Genomic DNA, 21,390 nt, shown 5'->3' on the forward strand with positions numbered 1-21,390 from the left:
AAAATTTAAAAAACTTAAAAGAATACATCTAGTAGGGTGGTATAAAAATACATGTACAAAGCAGGTAAAAGGAAAATAAAGGTAGGAAAATAAATTGCAGTCAAGACAACATTTATTTATAAATTCAGATCACATAAATTTCCATGGAGCTACTACAGATAGACTCTGTTTCCAAACGTTAGGCTCTTTTTCCAGAAGCCTCAACAGAGGGAAACACAATCAGTTCTGAGATTCACATCAAGAAAAACATAACATTTCCTAAGGTAGAGACCTATGAGAAATTTCTTATGGACTACTACAAATATCAACAAAGGAGACAACACATAGTATGTGTTAGTTCACAACTAGAAGAGATACTATATCCTACTACCCTCCTTACTTACTCCCACACCCAAGGGGCCATTTGGAAACCTGGTTGGACATTTTTGTTGTCATAGTGGTGGGAGATGCTACTGCCACTTAGTGAGTGGGAATCAAGTATGCTAAACACAATACAGCCTATACCTGGGATCAACAAACTTTCTGTGGAGAGTCCGATGGTGTTTTAGTCTTTGCAGGCTATATATTGTCTCTGCTGTAACCACTCAATTTTGCCATTATAGTGGGAAAGCAACTATAGACAACATATATAAAAAATTAAGCATGGATGTGTTCTAATAAAATTTTATGGACACAGGCCACGCACAGTGGCTCATGCCTATAATCCCTGTGCTCTAGGAGGCCGAGGCAGGGGGATCCCTTGAGCTCAGGAGTTCAGAACCAGCTTGAGCAAGAGCCAGATCCTGTCTCTAAAAAAACCAAAAAAATTAGCTGGATGTGGTGGCATGTGCCTATAATCCTAGCTACCTGGGAGGTTAAGGCAGGAGGATAGGGATTGCTTGAGCCCAGAAGTTTGAGGGTACAGTGAGATATGATGACACCACTGTGCTCTAGCCAGGGCAATAGAGTGAAACTTTGTCTCCAAAAAAGAAAACAACAAATTTTATGGACACTGAAATATGGATTCATATAATTTTCACACATTACAAAATACTATCCTGTTGTTTTTTCCAAATATTTAAAAGTAGAAAAACCATTCTTCGTTATGGTAGTGCCAGACAGAAACAGGTTGCAGGTAAGATTTGGCCAGGTTTGCTGAACCACGTTCCTATACAACAAAGAAACATCCCACCTCAAATGCTAAGAGTTGAGAAGACCTGAGGCATTCCTAAACAGTATTCCTATAGAAGTATATTATTAAGTTTCCTCCAGCTTTTACTAAAGATGTAGGCTGAATGTATAACAAGAAAATTATGATAGTTAGTGGGACCAGGGATGCTGAACAGAATGCTATCCTTCAATATCTTATCCTTGAAGACTTCATTTCTCTTAACTGAACTCTTAAATAGGAAATTAAATGGCAGTTTGTGGAGGCTTTATTTTCTGTTAAGTTCCTGGAGTATATATTCTCCAGGCAGGACTGTATGATTTCAGCTAGGCATGTGAACTTATTGGCATGTCCTTAAAATTCAGGAAATTAACCAAAGCTTGGACTATTTGATAGCTATCTCACTAATGTATGAGGATAAAGCCAACAGAACTGTAGGCAAATTCAAAATTTTTTCTTAGAAAACTATTTTAATTCTACTCTAACACAAGGATTAAAAAGGTAACCGAAGTCCTAAAGTATTTTTTTCCCAAATAATTGATAGGAAATACACAGAACATAAAATTAAGCATTTTAAAGTGAACTACAGTTCAGTGGTATTTAGTACATTCATAATGTTGTCCAATTACTATCATCTAGTTCCAAAACATTTCCATCACTCCAGACTAAAACCTCGTCCCTGTTAAGCAGTTTCTCTCCATTTTCTTTTTCCCTATTCTCTGGTAACCACCAATCTGTGTTCTCTCTCTACAGATTTATCTATTATGGATATTTCATATAAATGGAATCATATAATATGTAACCTTTCTTATCTAGCTTTTTTCACTTAGCCTAATGTTTTAGAGGTTCATAAATGTTGTAGTATTCCCTTTTATGGCTGAATAATATGCGTGTGTGTGTGTGTGTGTGTGTGTGTGTGTGTGTGTGTGTGTGTGTGTGTGTGTGTGTGTGTATTTATATATATCTTTTTTTTTCTGGAAGACAGAGTCTCACTCTGTTGCCCAGGCTAGATTGCAGTGGTGTTATTGTAGCTCACACAAACTTCTGGGCTTAATCAATCCTCCTATCTCAGCCTCCCAAGTCTCTGGGACTACGGGCATGCACTACCACATCTGGCTAAGTTTTCTGTTTATTGTAGAGACAGGGTCTTGCTATGTTGCTCAGGCTGAAGTGCAACCTCAAACTGCTGGCCTCAAGTGATCCCCCCCCCCCCCTCAGGCTGCAAGAGTGCTAGGGTTACAGGTGTAAGCCACTGTGCCTGGCCTGTTTTAAATTCTTTTGGGTATACAGCAGAGTGAAACTATAGGCTCATATGGTAATGTTTAACATGTTAAACACACTACATTTAACATTCTGAGGGGCAGCCAAACTGTTTTCCACGGCACTGAATCATTTTTCATTTCCACCAGCAAAGTACAAGGGTTCTAATTTCTCTACATCTTCACCAACACTTATTTTCCTTTTTTTTTTTTAATAGCCATCCCAGTGAACGTGAAGTGGTATCTCATTGTGGTTTCAATCTGCATTTCCTTAATGATCAATGATGTTGAATATCTTTCTATGTATTTATCATTTATGTATCATCTTTGGAGAAGTCCTTTGCCCATTTTTAAATTGGGCTGTTTGTCTTTTTATTTTTGAGTTGTAAGATACACATTCTGGATACCAGATCCTAACTGGATCTATGATTTGCAAATATTTTCTCTCATAGTCTTAAAGTTTTATACCAGTGGTTTTTAATCTTTTTCTAAACAATTTTTTCAAATATACCTTTGTTTTATATTCTACATATAGAATTCCAATCAAATAGATAAGAGATAAAAATGAAGCCGCTCCAATATAAAGGGAAATATCTAGAACCCTGACTACTTGGTATCTTCCTGTAGCAAATTCCAGAGCACTTGCACAAAGCAGATGAATGTGTTTTCCACAGCACTGAATAATTTTGTATAAATTTTGATCTCTGAAAAACTCAGTAGACCACAGTCTAAAAGACTTTGTCCCACACCTAAAGTCTTGGTCATTCTGTTAAAATATTTGAGACATATAGGGTATGTGCACCAGGAAGGACTATTAATGTCCACTTGCTCCAAATCTGTATCAGGCCTACTAACAATACAGAAGCATTATACTTTGAATGTATATACCTCCCTGCCATTTAAAAATAATAAAATCTGAAAGAAGGATCTTGAATCAAACATCAGATTGTCACAAAGAGCAGAACAAGAATAGCTAGAAGTTGGTTAATTTGGATATAGAACTACAGCTAGATGGGAGGAATAAGTTCAAGTAATTCATAGCACTATAGGGTGACCATAATTAATAACAATTTGCTATACAGTTTGAGTGGATTTTGATTTTGAGTGTTTCCAACACAAAGAAATAAATGTTAGATGTGATTGATATGCTAATTACCCTAATTTGATCATTGCACATTATATACATGTATTGGACTATCACACCATACCCCATAAATATACACAATTATGTGTCAATTAAAAATAACAAAAATAATCTCTTGGAGTATATCATCAAAAGATTTTACCTTTGTATAATTATAGTTAAGTGAGTTTATAGAGAAAGTTTTTGAAGTCTGAAAAAGCAGGAGAGATTCAAGCATTTATTTTATGCTAGTCCACTATTTTCATTAGAAATATCATTTAAAGAAAAATAATACATGATCAACAATTTAAGAAGTACACATTTGCAGCTGGAGTAGGGATAATTTGTTTTGAGCTATCATCTCTACACTTGGTCCCATCATGTATTCAATGACATGGATCAACCAGGAGATAATGATATGGGTTGGCTACCATGTAAGGTAATAGAAAAGAAAGTTATCTGGCCTACAAAGTCTTAGTCACAACACAGATATACAAAAACCAACTTAGTCAACTGGACTACACATACAGGAAAATAATCCCTTCAATAATAAATTAAGACTTTAAAAAAACCGTATATATGTAAAACAAAACAAAACCCCAACCAAATATAATAAAAAATCTGAATTAAACTAAATTTCCAAAATTTCAAGTTTGTACTAGCAATGGTACAGCATCCACAAAATGTAAAGAACTTTAAAGTACACTTTGTGTTAATAGTGGCAGGACTATTTGCTTACCTATTTCTCTCACATTATAACTTAATTCTTATTTCTGGAAATATTTCAAACTTGTGGTTAAACAGCCTTTCCTTAAAACAACTTTGTGAAAATATTTTTACCTCTTCTTCCTCAATTTCAGAGGTGTTAAGTTCATGTTTTTGACAGTAAGGACCCTCCTTCCAAGCTTCCGTGTCACCACAGTCACAGAAACCTCCACCTCCTGACGTTGTCATCTTGAAAAAAATTGTAAAGTATCTTGTTAATAAGTATTTACTGAGGCCCACGAGATAATAAATAAGAATATCAAGTGCTAAGGAAAATAACATTGCTTAGGTGTTTCTTTGGAGGGATAAAATTCAATAAAATGCTAAACCTCTCAATGTTTTAAAGTTTAATTTAAATAAACCTATAAACTAATCTAAGCGATTTCACAATAAAATGAGCTATTTAGGCTAGGTATGGTGGCTCATACCTGTAATCACAGCACTTTGAGAAGCCAAGGTGGGAGGACTGCTAGACGCCAGGAGTTTGAGACCAGCCTGGGCAACATAGCAAGACCCCCCTCTACAACAAAAATTAAAAATTAGCTAGATGTGGGGCATGTGCCTCTAGTTCCAGTGACCAAGGAGGATAAGGCAGGAGAATCACATGAGCACAGCAGTTTGAGGCTGCAGCGAGCTATGGTCATGCCATTGCGCTCCAGTTTGTTTTTCTTCTCTAAAACTCTCTAAATAGTCACACTCTAAAAGGACAGTTAACAGGGTCTCAGGAAATATAAAAGTAGAATCATTCATATTTCCTTAAGATATGACAATGATTCAAGAAATCTGGCATGACAGAACCTATTAGTTAATAATGGGTAGACTAGAAATTCTTCTTTTCTTAACATACTATAAGAGTTTAGAAATGGGCATTAGATGCAGCAAATTTTAGAATGTGTCCTATTATGTATTCTGCCCAAAGTAAATATTTGTGTTATTCCTCACAATATAATTAATGTAACTCCACAAATGACAATTTTTCCCAGGGGACGCAAAGCTATATGTCAAGAAACGTGGGTAGGCAACCATTGGGAAAATAACAACCCCACCTATATAACTTGCTCCAGTTCCCATACACAGGAAGAACAGCTGAAAGGAAACTGAGCTTCTCTTTACTGATTTATGAGACTAAAGAGAACATACAAGAATATAAGGAGCCCAATTTTATAGCTCTTTAGTTCATTATTATCAATTCTTAGATAAAGTGAATAAAAAAAAAAACAGGAGGAAAAATTCTGACTCAGCAGGGATCCTGAATTAAGAACAAGTTAACTAAAATATTCCTTCTCTACCTGATTAAATCAGAAATGAAAACAAAATAAAAAAATAAAAAAATAAAATATTCCTTTTCTACCATTCTATTTTATGATTAGAGTGAAAAGTTTCATCTAACAATAGTTCCCTAACCTTTGAATTTTCATGGTCTGCCTTCAATTTCCAGTTGAAGAACCCGGACAAGCTTAGGAATAACCTGCCTTTATCTGTATATCCCTGACTTAAAAGCAAACAAACATATGTGATTTTTGGAATAGTACTGACTGCATCATAGCAGTGAAAAATTAATAAAATTGGCGGGTCATATGTGCTGGAGTTGGGTCCCTTCCTGCACTGTAGAAGATGCCTCTTTAATAAACATTTAAAAATAGGAAAACAAAAACAAACCAGTTGAAAACCAATACGGAAGAGCTGATATCTGTGTTGTCACTTTTAAACTATACGTTCCAGGAAGTTTGGGCTCATAATTCATTTCTACACTGTCTTCGTATGTTTAACGGCATTTAAATAACCCATTCTTTAAACCACTCCCCTCCATTTTAGTGTTAAATATTTGGGTTTCAAATAGAAAAGAATTTGTATAAAATTCAATACTCAGTATGGTTATTATTTGAATATTACTAACCCTATATCGATGGTCTCTGTGAATACTTCCCAAAAAGCACTCCATGCATAAAACACAAGTTGGATCAACTGCACAGTCTCTGTAAAGTTAAAGAAAAAAAAAATCAGAGTGTCATAAAATAACTATATATTTCACAACAGACTATTTTAAATTGGAACTCATCCTAGAAGAATCAGAATAGTGAAGTTTCTTGGTGTTAATAGAAAGGAAATATCATTCCCAAAGATCTGTCAGATCTTTGACCAATGAAATTAGTTTAAGAACCTGCTTGTCATGATGGATGTGTACTACGGAGTTTTTCAAGGCATGTATTGGTAGAATGGTAAATTTTAACTTAATGATAAATTTCTCCACAAATTTGGAGAAATCACATTATATATTAAAACACAGAGATATGTATGGAATAGATTCAAAATATGTACAATTCTTAAGATTCATCTCTTAGGATTTCAAATAACAACCTCCAAAAAGGTGTTTGAGACTAACAGTCTTCAAAGTGACATGTATGCACCCCCAGAAAGGCAAGAATATCAACTGGGATGCAAGAAGACAATACCAGAACGTATACTTCTATTTACATTTTAGGTCAGGTATGGTGGCTCATGCCTGTAATTCCTGTACTTTGGGAGGCTAAGGTGGGAGGAACGCTTGAGGCTAGGGGTTCAAGACCATCCTGGGCAATGAAGTAAAACCTCATCTCTCAGAAAAAATAACTGAATGTGATGGTGCATGCCTGTAGTCCTATCTACTCAGGAGGCTGGGGGAGGAGAATCACTCTGCTTAAGTTCAGGAGTTCCAGGCTACAGTGAAGTATCACACCATTGCATTCCAGCCTGGGTAACAAAGCAAGACTCCAACTCTAAAATAAATAAATAAATACATTAGAACTAAAAGAGAAAATTAAACGTCCCACGTGTTCAGCACACAAACTGATATGGGTCTCCTTATTAGGTCCCTACATCTGGTCCCTACATTTACACAACACATATGGCCCATGAGATATCCTAACAGGAGATTAAGAATTCCACAGTTGGCTATAGTGCCCCTCAATTGTTTTATTTGCTTTTATCACACTGCCAGTTAGATATATTAATATTTATAGATCATATCTTAAATATTTCTGACAAAGAACTCCTAAAACCCCTAGACAGAGATGCTAGGAGAATCTTGCTAATATATGGTCTTTGACCCTAGTTCCAGACACTGAACTGATAAAAGAGTCTTTTGTTCTAATAAAGTGACTGATGGCTGGTGAGCTCCTGGATACCCTCAGGATGAGAGATCATGCCAGGGAACCAACTTTGTGATTAGAGGATTGAAACTTTCAGCCACACGGAGGGGCTGAAGGTTGAGCTGATCAGCAATGGACAATGATGCAATCATGTCTATGTAATGAAATCTCCACAAAAATCTAAGAGGACTAGTTTTGAAGGGCTTCCATATTTCTGAACAAGTAGAGGTGCCTGGAGAGGGGTGTGCCCAGAGAGGGCATCAAAGCTCTGTTCTCCTTCCCACAAACCTTGTCCTATGCATCTCTTCTATCTGGCTGTTGGTTCATCTGTATCCTTTGTAATAAATATCCTTTAATAAATGGGTAAACTTAAATAAAGTGTTTCCCTGAGTTCTGTGACCTGCTCTAGCAAATTAATTGAACTTGAGGAAAGGGTCATGGGAATCACTAATTTATGGCTGGTTGGTCAGAAGTACAGGTGACTGGCCGTGCGCGGTGGCTCACACCTGTAATCTCAGTACTCTGGGAGGCTGAGGCGGGCAGATCGCTCAAGGTCAGGAGTTTGAAACCAGCCTGAGCAAGAGTGAAAACCCGTCTCTACCATAAATAGAAAGAAATTAATTGGCCAACTAAAAATATATAGAAAAAATTAGCCAGGCATAGTGGTGCATGCCTGTAGTCCCAGCTACTCAGGAGGCTAAGGCAGTAGGATTGCTTGAGCCCAGGAGTTTGAGGTTGCTGTGAGCTAGGCTGATTCCACGGCACTCTAGCTGGGGCAACAAAGTGAGACTCTGTCTCAAAAAAAAAAAAAAAAAAAGGAGTACAGGCAACAACTTACTACTTGCAATTTGGCTTATGAAGGGGAGAGCAGTCTTACAGAACCAAGTTCTCAACCTGTGGGATCTGATGCTATCTCCAGGTAGGTGGTGTCAGAATTTAATCAAATTATTGGACACCCAGTTGGTGTCCACTGGAGAACTGCTTGTGTGGGGGGAAAAAAACCCTCACATATCTGGTGTGAAAAGTGTTCTGTGTTGAGTGTTGCATCTCAAACATTTTCACTACTACAGTGCTGGACACCTGGATTACCTCCAATGCCTTTCTACCACAAATAATGCTGCAATGAACATCCCTGTAAATGATCTCTTATAGATCTGTTTGAAACTTTCTTTGACCCAGCAGGTCTACTCTTGAGCTTGTATGCATACATGCACAAAGGTTTTTATAGCCCTCCATCTTCACCAGCACTTGGTATTATCATTTTCTAATGTGTGTCAACCTAATATATGAAATGATATCTTATTGTTCTAATTTGTATTTCTGATTGCTAATCCTTGAGTAACTCTTCATAGACTTGTTGCTTTTGGGGTTTCCTTTTCTTTAAATTGCTTGTTAATATTCTTTGTACATTTTCCTGCTGGGACTTGCTTTCTTTATCTTGTTTATTTGCAGGAGTTCCTTGTATACACTGGTCTGGAAGATAATAATTGCTTGTCAATATCAAACATTGAAAGCACTGTCTCTCCAAAAACATACACTGGGGAAAAAAATCCTTATACAATAAATGGTGCTGGGAAAACTCAACAGCCACATGTAGAAGACTGAAACAGGATCCATACCTTTCACCTCTCACAAAAATCAACTCACAATGGATAACAGACTTAATCCTAAGGCACGAAACTGTAAGAATTCTAGAGGAAAATGTTGGAAAAACTCTTGTAGACACTGGCCTAGGCAAAGAATTTATGAAGACAATCCCAAAGGCAATCACAGCAACAACAAAATAAATGGGACCTGATCAAATTAAAAAGCTTCTGGACAAAGAAACTATCACAAGAGCAAATAACCTACAGAATGGGAGAAAATATTTGCATGCTACACATCTGATAAAGGGCTGATAACTAGAATCTATTTAGAACTCAGGAAAATCAGCAAAAATCAAACAACCCTATCAAAAAGTAGACAAAGGACATGAACAGAAACTTTTCAAAAGATGACAGAACAATGGCCAACAAACATATGAAAAAAATGCTCAACATCTCTCATCAGGGAAATGCAAATCAAAACTGCAATGAGATATTACTTATCTCCAGTGAGAATGGCCTTTATCAAAAAGACCCAAAACAATAAATGTTGGCGTTGATGCGGAGAGATAGGAACACTCCTACATTGCTGGTGGGACTGCAAACTAGTGCAACCTCTGTGGAAAGCAATACAGAGATAGCGTAAAGCGATACAAGTAGATCTACCATTTGATCCAGCAATTCCACTACTGGGCATCTACCCAAAAGATCAAATGACACTCTACAAAAAAGACACCTGCACTTGAATGTTTATAGCAGCACAGTTCACAATGGCAAAGTTGTGGAAACAACCCAAGTGCCCATCAATACATGAGTGGATTAATAAAATGTGGTATATGTATACCATGGAGTACTATTCAGCTTTAAGAAACAATGGTGATATAGCACCTCTTGTATTTTCCTGGCTAGAGCTGGAACCCATTCTACTAAGTGAAGTATCTCAAGAATGGAAAAACAAGCACCACATGTACTCACCAGCAAATTGGTATTAACACCTAAGTGGACATATATAGGAATAACATTTATCGGGTGTGGGGGGGGAGAGGAGGGGTGGGTACATACAAACATGAAGAGTGAGATGTGCAATGTTTGGGGGATGGTCACGCTTGAAGCTCTGACTCAAGGGGGGTGGGAGTCATAGGCAATATACGTAACCTTAACATTTGTACCCCCATAATATGCTGAAATTTTAAAAAAAAGTCCCAAAACAATAAATGTTGGCATGAATGCAGAGAGATAGGAACACTCCTACATTGCTGGTGGGATTGCAAACTCTTGTAACCTCCGTGGAAAGCAATATGGAGATACCTTAAAGAAATACAAGTAGGCCGGGCGCTGTGGCTCACGCCTGTAATCCTAGCTCTTGGGAGGCCGAGGCGGGCGGATTGCTCAAGGTCAGGAGTTCAAAACCAGCCTGAGCAAGAGCGAGACCCCGTCTCTACTATAAACAGAAAGAAATTAATTGGCCAACTGATATATATATATAAAAAATTAGCCGAGCATAGTGGCACATGCCTGTAGTCCCAGCTACTTGGGAGGCTGAGGCAGAAGGATCACTCGAGCCCAGGAGTTTGAGGTTGCTGTGAGCTAGGCTGACGCCACGGCACTCACTCTAGCCTGGACAACAAAGTGAGACTCTGTCTCAAAAAAAAAAAAAAAAAAAAAAAAGAAATACAAGTAGATCTACCATTTGATCCAGCAATCCCATACTGGGCATCTACCTAAAACAAAAGACATTCTATAAAAAAGACATCTCCACTTGAATGTTTATGGTAGCATAATTCACAATTGCAAAGATGTGGAAACAACCCAAGTGCCCATCAATACATGAGTAGATTAATAAAATGTGGTATATGTATACCATGGAGTACTATTCAGCTTTAAGAAACAATGGTGATATAGCACCTCTTGTATTTTCCTGGCTAGAGCTGGAACCCATTCTACTAAGTGAAGTATCTCAAGAATGGAAAAACAAGCACCACATGTACTCACCAGCAAATTGGTTTCACTGATCAACATCTAAGTGCACATAGAGGGATAACATTTATGGAGTGTTGGGCAGATGGGAAGGGGAGGAGGGGATGGGTATATACATACATAATGAGTGTGACTCGCACTGTCTGGGGGATGGACACACTTGAAGCTCTGGTGGGGGGGGTGGAGCAAGGGCACTATATGTAACCTAAACATTTGTACCCCATGATATGCTGAAAAAAAAAAAAAAAACAACTTAAAGTATTGTCGCTCATTTTGTCAAACTAAAAAATACAAAATTAATTTGTATTAATTTTGCCCACAGGGTGATGGAGCCCCTTTTGTTAAACAGAACTCCCTATTTTGAGGCGATTATATTAATATATATATTTGGTTTGTGCTTTGAGGTTTTAAGAAATTCTTTCCCAAACCCAGGTCACAAAAATATTTTTCATTTTCTTCTATTAACCTTTTGGCTTTATCTTCCATATTTAGGTATTTAATGTATCTGGAGTCTACCTTTGAATATGATGCAGAAAAGACATAGTCTTATTTCTCTGTACATAATGGGCTACTTTTTTTCCAACACTATCTACTAAACATTCTTTCACCTATTGATTATAATGTCACCTTTATAATACATTAAGTTCCCATGTATCCATGTGTCTATGTCTAAGCTCTCTAACATATCTGAGTGATCTATTTGTTTATTCTTACATCATACCACAGTTATTAATATGGCTTTGTAGTATGTTAATATCTCATAGGATAAGTATCCTTTAGTTCTGTTTTTAAATTTCCTTAGTGATTTTTTTACCCAAGAATTATTTAGCAATGTTAGTTTCTAAACATAAAGTTTTAAACTATCTTTTTGTTGTTTCTAATTTTATTGCATTAAATATAGTAGGAAAACAATCTGTATGACCCTGAGCCTCTAGAATTAACTGAGATTTCCTTTAATGTCATATACACCAAACACTTTTTAAACTAAAGATTTAATTCACATATTATAAAACTCATTCTTTTAAAGTATACAACTGAATGGTTCTTGGGTTTCAAGTGGTATATTCACAAGGTTGCAAAAATATCACCACTATCTAATTCCAGAACATTTTCATCACCCCACAAGGAAACCCATATTTTTTAACCTATTAGCAATAATTCCCCCATTCCCTCCTCCCTGACTCTTCACCCACACTCCTGACAACCACTATTCTACCCTCTATCTCTATGGATTTGCTGGACATTTCATATAAATGAAATCATATATGACTCTTTGTAACTGGTTTCTTTCCCTCAGCCATTTCTTTCACTTAGAACTTGGTTCCCAAGGTTCATCCATGCTGTAAAATAGAAATATGTATTTGAAAAATACATATGTATTTGAAAAATACATAGTACCTAAGCCGACGAAACACAAAATGAAACAAAGTTCTGGATAACCCTAATAAATATCAAAGAAACTGAATTGTTAACAAAAACTTCCTTGAAAAAAAAACCCAGGCCTTAATGGTTTATCTTACCAGAATATTCTACTAAACATTAAAGGAAAAGTCAAACCAATTTTACACAAATTCTTCAGAAAAGACATGAAGAAGGAATATTTCCCAGTTCATTTTATAAGGCCAGCATAACCCTGATAACCAAAACCAGACAAGAAAATTCCAGATTGGTATATTTTATAGAACACAGACATAAAAGTCCTTGATACAACATTAACAAATTGAATCTAGCAATATATAATAATTCATAACAAAGTGGAGTTTATCCCAGTAATAAAAAGTAATAAAAAGTACTTGAAAAAAATCAATCAACGCATTCAGCTATACTAACAGAATAAAAAAGAAAACCTATGATCATCTCAACAGATGTAGGAAAAGTACTTGACAATATGCAAATCATTTATGATACTAAAAAAACCTGGGCAAACGAGAAATAGAAAGGAACTTCCTCAATGAGATAAAGGGTATATATGAAAAAAAAAATCACACCTAAAATCACACTTAATAATGAAAGACTGAATTTCTGTCTAAGATTGGAAACAAGACAAGAATGTCCACTTTCACCACAGCAATAAGGTACACAAAGGAAAAGGCAAAAAGATTGGAAAGGAAGAAGTAAAACTGTTCCTATTCACAAAGGACATACAAAAATCCTAAGAAACAAAAAATAAAAACTACTACAATAAGTGAATTTAGCAAGGAATGTCATAGGGTACGAGTTTATATAAGAAACCAGTTGTATTTCTTCATACCAGTAGAAAATAAATGAAAACTAAAATTAAGAATTCAATTTATTATAGCATCATAAAATACTTAGGAATAAATATAACAAAAGGTATGTTCAATGTCTACATAAAAACTCTAAAAGAGTTAAAGAGATTTAAAGGGAAGACCTTAATAAATGGAGAGATATAAAATGTTCATGGATTAGAAAACTCAGTATTGTTAAAATGTCAGTTTGTCCAAAATTGATCTACAGATTTATGCAATCATAATCATAATCTCAGCAGCGTTTCTTAAAAATAAAAATTGACAAATTAATTCTAAAATCAATAAAATGCCAAGGATATGAAGTAGACAAAACAAACAAAACTAAAGGAACAAATATGGAAGACTTAACTAGTCAGTTCAAGACTGACTATAAAGCTACAGCAATCAGGTAATGTGGTTTTTGGTATAGAATAGCCATATCAATGAATGGTCTAGACTATTCAGAAATAGACTCACACTATATGGTCAAATGATTTTTGACAAGGCAACAAAGCAATTCAATGGGGATTAACAAATGGTGCTGGAACAACTGGGTATCCACATGTAAAGAAATGAAAGCTTAACCCCTACACCTCAGGCCATGTTAAAAAAAAAAAACCTAGCTTGAGACAGATCATAAATCCAGACTTAAAATTTCAAAGTTTACAGAAGAAAACAGAGAATATTTTTGCCATCTGAGAGAAGGCAGAGATTTCTTGGACACAGGAACAATAATCATAAAAGAAAATAATTGGTAAATTGGACTTTATCAAAATTAAAAACTTCTGTCATTAAAAGAAACCATATAAGTTACAGAATGTGAGAAAATAGTTACAAAACATGTCTGATAAAGGATTTGTATCCAGAATATTATAAAGAACTCCAAAACCCAATAGTAAATAAATAATCCAATAAAAAAAATGGACAAAGACCTGAACAATAACCTCACCACAGAAGTTAGATGAATGGACAATAAGCACATGTAAAACTGCACCAACATCATTTGTCATTAAGGAAAATTAAGACCATATGAGATACTACTATATAGAATGGCTAAATTAAAAAGACTGACAACATCAACTGTTGGTGAGGATATGGAGCAACAGGAACCTTTCATATTAATACATCACAGGTGAGAATGTAAAATCATTTTGGAAAAAGGTTTGGCAGTATCTTATGAAGTTCAACATATACCTGCCCTTTGACCCAGAAATACCACTCCTAGGGATTTATTCAAGCTAAGTTAAAACATATGTCCACAAAAAGACCTGTATAAAAATGGTAATAGCCTACAACTAATCTGTCAGGGAAGGGTGTTCACTGTATTAGATTACAGTCTTGAAGGCTTATCTTATGGTGTCTTAATATTCCAAAAATTTGTCATAAAAAGCTGCAGATTTTTAATAGTGAAGGATTCTTGTTATTTTGGTATGTATAACACATAAAAATGTGGCTAAGTACAGAATGCCTATTATTTTAATGTGTTGCATATTTAAAAAAGAAAAAGGTCATAGAAGCTTTATTCACAATAGTTAAAACACTAAAAACAACCCAAATGTTCATCAACAGGGCGATGGATTTGTGGGCAACTGTGGTACATTCATACAATAGTATATACTCAGCAATAAAAATGGAGTCAACCTCTAATAATATGGAAAAATCTGATAGAGATCATGCTTAGTGAAAGAAGCCAGGCACAAAAAACAGTACATTTTTATTTTTATAAGGTCTAGAACCAGCAGAAGTAATTTAAGGTGAAAATATCAGCATAGTGGTTACCTCCGGGTCTGGAGCTGATAACAAGGAAATTTCTACTGCGATGGAAATGTTCTCTATCTTGATAGTGTATGAGTAATATAAGGCTAACTACTGTCAAAAACGTACAACTAAGATGTGTGCCTCTTGACATATGTAAATTTTCCCTTACAAAAAACCAACAAACAAAAAAACCATCACAAAACTCAACGAGGGTACCAAGAAAAAAGTTTTGGTAATATAAATTTGAGGTTTCTTACTTGAATGGATTACCCTAAAGTGTCTCTGGTTTTACTTTTCCTAACATCTAGAAAAAGGCAGCTTACATATAAAGTTGACATGTAGCCTACTATGTACTTATGATCACAAATCTCCAAACCAAGAATATACAACTTATTTTAGACAACCACAGAAATCCAAATTATCTGGGATATCAACTGCTCAGCCCCTGTCATTTTCCCAGGTCAGAGAGAACAGTATAGACAAAGGAAAGTCAATTATATTGAAGGTCACAGTAATAACATACAGCGTTAGAATTGTACTAGAATTCTACCTTGAAAAATCCTGAAAAGTATACAGAGTTGTATACAAACACATATAGGGTGTTCTTTGCAGCATTGTTTGCTATAGAAAAAAACCCTAGAAACACTAATGAAATTTCTAATTTCATTAATAGGTCAATCAAATGAATTATGTATGGCTTGTCCTTACTGTGGAAACATAGCACTTTTAAAGAATTAGGTAGATTTATACATACTAACATGGAAAGAACTCTAAGACAAATTGTTACATGAAAAAAGCAAGCCACAATTACAACATATAACTTCATTTGTGTATTATTGTTCATAATTAGAAATAACTAATGTTTTAAAACTAACACAACTTTGATTTCAATCTCTGGGCTATTCGCATTACAAAGAAACAGCTTTAAAATGGAATCCTGCTGACAAGAGATCAAGACTTCGAGTTTTTTAAAAAGCAAGAAACTGAACAACTCTTCTTACTGAAAATAGGGTCTTTCATATTAGAGTTTTATTTCTAGACAGAGAAGGAATAGAAATATCTACTCATGGTTCAGTATCTTATGTCAAGAATACTGGTTTTAAAAAACTCACACATAAATATAATACTTTATAGTTCCCTATATGATTTACATATTAATACAATACCTCATTTTATCCTAACAACTCAGATAGAAAAAATAATCCTAAAAAAACCGTAAAAAAATCATTGCTGAAGACACTTCTAGTGCCTCATCCACATCCAAGTTTGCATCTCTTCCAGACACACAGGAGAGAATTATACTTTCCTGTCCTGTTTTGCAACTAGACAGAGCCCTCATGACTAGTTTTGACTAATGGGATGTGGGCAAGATCATCAGTTCTGAGCCAGATCATTTATTTGCTAGGCAAGACCCTCCAAGCTCTATTCTGCCCTTGTTGTGGTGAACTCTCAAAGCATTATGCTAAGTTTATGGAGACTTAAGATGGTGGTGTGAAGAAACTACCTGAGCATAACCCTCTACTCATCGCCTCACTCATCTGAATTGGTCACACAGTCTGAGCGATAAATATATCTTGGTATATTTAAAGTCTCTGAGATTTTAGGGTTGTTATTTTTAGCATAATCTCTTCTGTCATAACCAACAAAATCAAAGTTAAAACATCCCAATACAAAGAAATGGGAAATGTTTCAGGTGAGGAATACCTTAATTATCCTGATTTGAGCATTACACATTGCATGTATGTATTAAAATATCACATGTACCCCATAATATATACAATTATTAGGTACCAATAAAAAGTCAGAGTGAAAACAAAAGAATTAAACCTAAGCAAAATTGTTTAATAGTTTATAGTAAAGTACTATCTGGAAACATAGGATAAAAACATTCCTAACTAGGCCGGGCGCTGTGGCTCACGCCTGTAATCCTAGCTCTTGGGAGGCCGAGGCGGGCGGATTGCTCAAGGTCAGGAGTTCAAAACCAGCCTGAGCGAGACCCCGTCTCTACTATAAATAGAAAGAAATTAATTGGCCAACTGATATATATATATAAAAAATTAGCCGGGCATGGTGGCGCATGCCTGTAGTCCCAGCTACTTGGGAGGCTGAGGCAGAAGGATCACTCGAGCCCAGGAGTTTGAGGTTGCTGTGAGCTAGGCTGACGCCACGGCACTCACTCTAGCCCGGGCAACAAAGCGAGACTCTGTCTCAAAAAAAAAAAAAACATTCCTAACTGATGGCGGCATAACCCTCCCACCCCAACTTCTGGTTATCTACAACATTCACACAGTTAAGTTTTTAAAAGTTAAAAAACAATTTTTTTTAAAGTTAAAAAAGAATGTTCTTAACTATACAAAGAAAACAGTGGAACTAAATATCAGTTCTCTATCTTTAACAGAAATGTTAAACTCAAAATTTAGGCCGGGCGTGGTGGCTCACGCCTGTAATCCTAGCACTCTGGGAGGCCGAGGCGGGCAGATTGCTCTAGGTCGGGAGTTCAAAACCAGGCTGAGCAAGACCTCGTCTCTACTAAAAATAGAAAGAAATTAATTGACCCACTAAAAATATACAAAAAATTAGCCGGGCATGGTGGTGCATGCCTGCAGTCCCAGCTACTTGGGAGGCTGAGGCAGAAGGATCACTTGAGCCCAGGAGATTGAGGTTGCTGTGAGCTAGGCTGATGCCATGGCATTTACTCTAGCCTGGGCAACAAAGTGAGATTCTGTCTCAAAAAAAAAAAAAAAATTAAGCCATACATTAAAGTATGGTTTCATATTCTATTATATTATTTTGTTTAATGGTTATCAAATGTCAAAATACACACAGGATCAGAATCGACACTAAGACTTGTTTCTAAGATTTTTGTACTGTAAAACCACCTCTATTTACTAATGAATAACAAGTGCTGTTTGACTCTTTTCCTAACAGAGAACACAGTATAGACAAATATCATAAAAAGTAGCTTACTGTCTGCAAAAACAGATAGCTATTTCTGACATCACAGAGACTACAGAAAAATAATTTGTGACCTAAACAATTTTCGAAACTATGAACAAGTCAGTCTCCACAGGAAAACTAACCTATTCCCTTCACAAATCCTTTTCCTAAGTACTATATATAAAAGACTCTTTCAGTATCATTTTTTTCTAGTTAAAGAAACCCTTCACACTACAGATACCAGTCACCTTTACCTTGATGGGTTTAGTTTAGAAACTTCTCATAATTCCAATAACCATATTTCATCTTTCCAAATGACAGACTCTCATTTTACCAGGGCACTGGGTTTCATGGGAATGCCTACTTTTTTTTTTTTTTTTTTTTTTTTTTTGAGAGAGACTCTTGCTTTGTTGCCCAGGCTAGAGTTAGTGCCTTGGTATAAGCCTAGCTCACAGCAACCTCAAACTCCTGGGCTCAAGCAATCCTGCTGCCTCAGCCTCCCAAGTAGCTGGGACTACAGGCATGCACCACCATGCCCAGCTAATTTTTTCTGTATGTATTAGTTGGCCGATTAATTTCTTTCTATTTATAGTAGAGATGGGGTCTCGCTCCTGTTCAGGCTGTTTTCAAACTCCTGATCTCGAGCAATCCACCCGCCTCGGCCTCCCAGAGTGCTAGGATTACAGGCATGAGCCACCGCGCCTGGCCGGAACACCTACTTTTAACATGAGATATTCATCCTCAGCACCCAGCATTTACTATGAGGTTCCTATGTACCAAGTACTGCCTAAAGCACTACACAAAGGATCTCATTTACTGTCTTACAACACTATAATAAATAATTTGGCTGGTCATTGTCCCTGGTTCTTGGGAGGTCATTTCTAAACCCTCAGAATGTGATAGGAGTGTCTTTGTTATCCTCACCCACACTCCCACATCTGATAGTTTAGGCTAAAGAAATGACAAAGTGGGAGCTGAATGGTATGATTAGAGGATTTGGGCTTTGAGCCACGTAATACCAGCCCAGCCTAGCCTCTGGGAAGGAAAAGGGGAGCTGAAGATTGAATCATATAGGCACTGATTTAATCAATCAATCCTGCATAATGAGACCAGAATAAAAACTCTGGACATTAAAACCTGGGTGACCTTCCCTGCTGGCAATATTGTTTATGCTGTCATAAATCAAAACATGCCAGGAGGGTATTGTGTCCCTGAGGACAATGAAGACCTCCCATTTGCAACTCTTGTCCTATGTGTCTCTTCCCTTTGGCTGGGTCTGACTTGTACCCTTTGCTACAATAAAACTTTAACTGTAAGTACAGTTGGCCCTCCATATCTGTGGGTTCCACCTCAACAGTTCAATCAATTGCAGACTGAAAATACTTGAGGAAAAAAAAAAAAAAAAAGGATAGCTGCATCCATACTGAATACGCAGACTTTTTCTTGTCATTATTCCCTAATATGGTATAATAACTACTTACATAGCATTTACATCATATTAGGTGTTATAAGTAATCTAGAGATGATCTAAAGCACATGGGATAATGCATACAGGTTATAAGCAAATACACCATTTTACAAAAAGGAAGTGATTTCTATGATATCTAAGGAAGGTCTTGGAATTGATGCCTCCTTGGATACCAAGGGATGACTGTATAGCTTTTTTCTGAGTTCTCTGAGTTTTTCTAGTGAATTAATTACCCAACCTAATGTAGTTTATGGAGATGTCTGAATTTGTAACCAGTTGATCAGATATGAGGGTAGCCCTGGGGATCTCCAAACTTCCAACTGTAACTGAAGTAAGGACAGTTTTGTGGAAGAATTGTGCCCTTAACCTCAAGGTTAGCCAATTTCAGATAACAATCATACTATTAATAGTATTACCCCCAATTCACCATTGAAGTGGAAGGTCCCACATTTATTTTAACCAATGAAAGTCACTACCACATACATAAATGCATGGTTTTATGTTTGTTGAGCACCTTCTAGGCACCAGATTTAATACTAATCATTTTATGTGTGATCATGTTTAATCCTTCCATAAACCTCTAAGATAATCAGTATCTTGAGGAAACTGAGGCTCAGAGTGGTTAAGTGACTTACCTGAGCCATCCTGGGGCTCACTTCATGAATTTCCCTTCTCTTAGTTATTGTTATTGTGGTATTGTGCTGCCTGCTGTTCACTTGTTCAATAGTTGCCCTCATGCCTTTCATCTGGTTTTATGAACGTTTATAGTGGGGGAGGAGCTGGTTCAATACCAGTTATCCTGTTATAACCAGAAGTAGACTCGGGCAGACAAGTAACCTGAGGTAGGGGGAGATATTTCATATCTAAAGATCCTACTAAGGCCCAAGTTTGGACCAGACTCTTCAAAAAAATTAAATTTCTAAAGTTTGATTTCTTCAACCAAAAGAATGGTTGCAAACATGGGAATGATCAAATAAGTCTGTATCTTAAGGATAATGAAAATCAAGTCTCCTCCTGTCAGAGAAGAGTTATAAATATGCAATGGAATAAAAGTAGGGAAAAACTCTATGGTGTTGGGTTGGAACTAGAGAGATCACTACAAATGTGTGATTTTTATTATCTATTTCAATGAGTTATATAGATAAATATAAAATAAATATAGAAGCTCTTTGGCAAAATGGTTGATTTCAAGGCCGGGGCACAGAAAAGCCCAAGATGTACCTGGGATATCTTGTTGTATCAGAAGGAAAGGAAGTGTTCAAAGAATGATGGGGATATGAAAAAGAGTAAAGACAGCTTGAAGGGGCTCCTACAGGCCAAATCTAGGACAATTTGAGCATGAGAATAATGTGACTCCAGGAATAGATACTAATATACATAAATAAAATAAAAAGTTTGATAAGGAAGAGGACATTTAATAGTCTTGAAGTACTTCCCCCTAAAATACTTATTGATTATGTAGGGGAGAATGACTAGTTATAGAACAAATGAAAATCATATGCCACATGATAGATTGATTATGTAGGGGAGAAGAATGAAGGTATAGAACAAATGAAAATCATACGCCACATGATAGAGCTGAAACACATGACATCTGTGGTAATCCTGCCACAGATGCAACTCGAATCTACTCATGAGTATCAGACAAACGGAAATTGAGGAACAATTACAAAATAATTGGTCCGTAATATTCAAAAGTGTCAAGATCATGAAAGTCACAAAAAAACTGAGAAAGTGTTCCAGATTGAAGATTAAAAGACATACAAATGCATGATTTGGAACTACATCCTTTTGGTACAAAAGACATTATTGGAACAACTGAATTTCAATCTACCTATAAATCATGAGGTTCTATAGCTATTGCTCCAACCATCAATAAAATACTCAGAGGTTTTTGTAATGACAAAGAAAAAACTAGACTTAATAGTCTTTCAATATATAAAATGATCTTGATTGATATTCTAACCATGCTGATAAAGAAAAACTACCATAGACA

General features: G+C 36.1%; 1 protein-coding gene across 3 annotated transcripts in view; it reads right to left on the reverse strand.

Annotated features, from left to right (window-relative positions):
- Window positions 1-21,390, reverse strand: part of UBR2 (ubiquitin protein ligase E3 component n-recognin 2) — a 133,182-nt gene that overhangs the window by 100,962 nt on the left and 10,830 nt on the right. For all 3 annotated transcript variants that reach the window (XM_020287012.2, XM_020287010.2, XM_020287011.2), the window contains exons 3-4: window positions 6,192-6,270; window positions 4,370-4,483 (exon numbers count right to left, since the gene is read on the reverse strand). In XM_020287012.2, the coding sequence (XP_020142601.1) occupies window positions 4,370-4,483; window positions 6,192-6,270 (193 nt within the window). The remainder of the gene's footprint in view (window positions 1-4,369; window positions 4,484-6,191; window positions 6,271-21,390) is intronic.

Source organism: Microcebus murinus, chromosome 5 (assembly GCF_040939455.1).
Source record: "Microcebus murinus isolate Inina chromosome 5, M.murinus_Inina_mat1.0, whole genome shotgun sequence".
NCBI lineage: Eukaryota > Metazoa > Chordata > Mammalia > Primates > Cheirogaleidae > Microcebus > Microcebus murinus.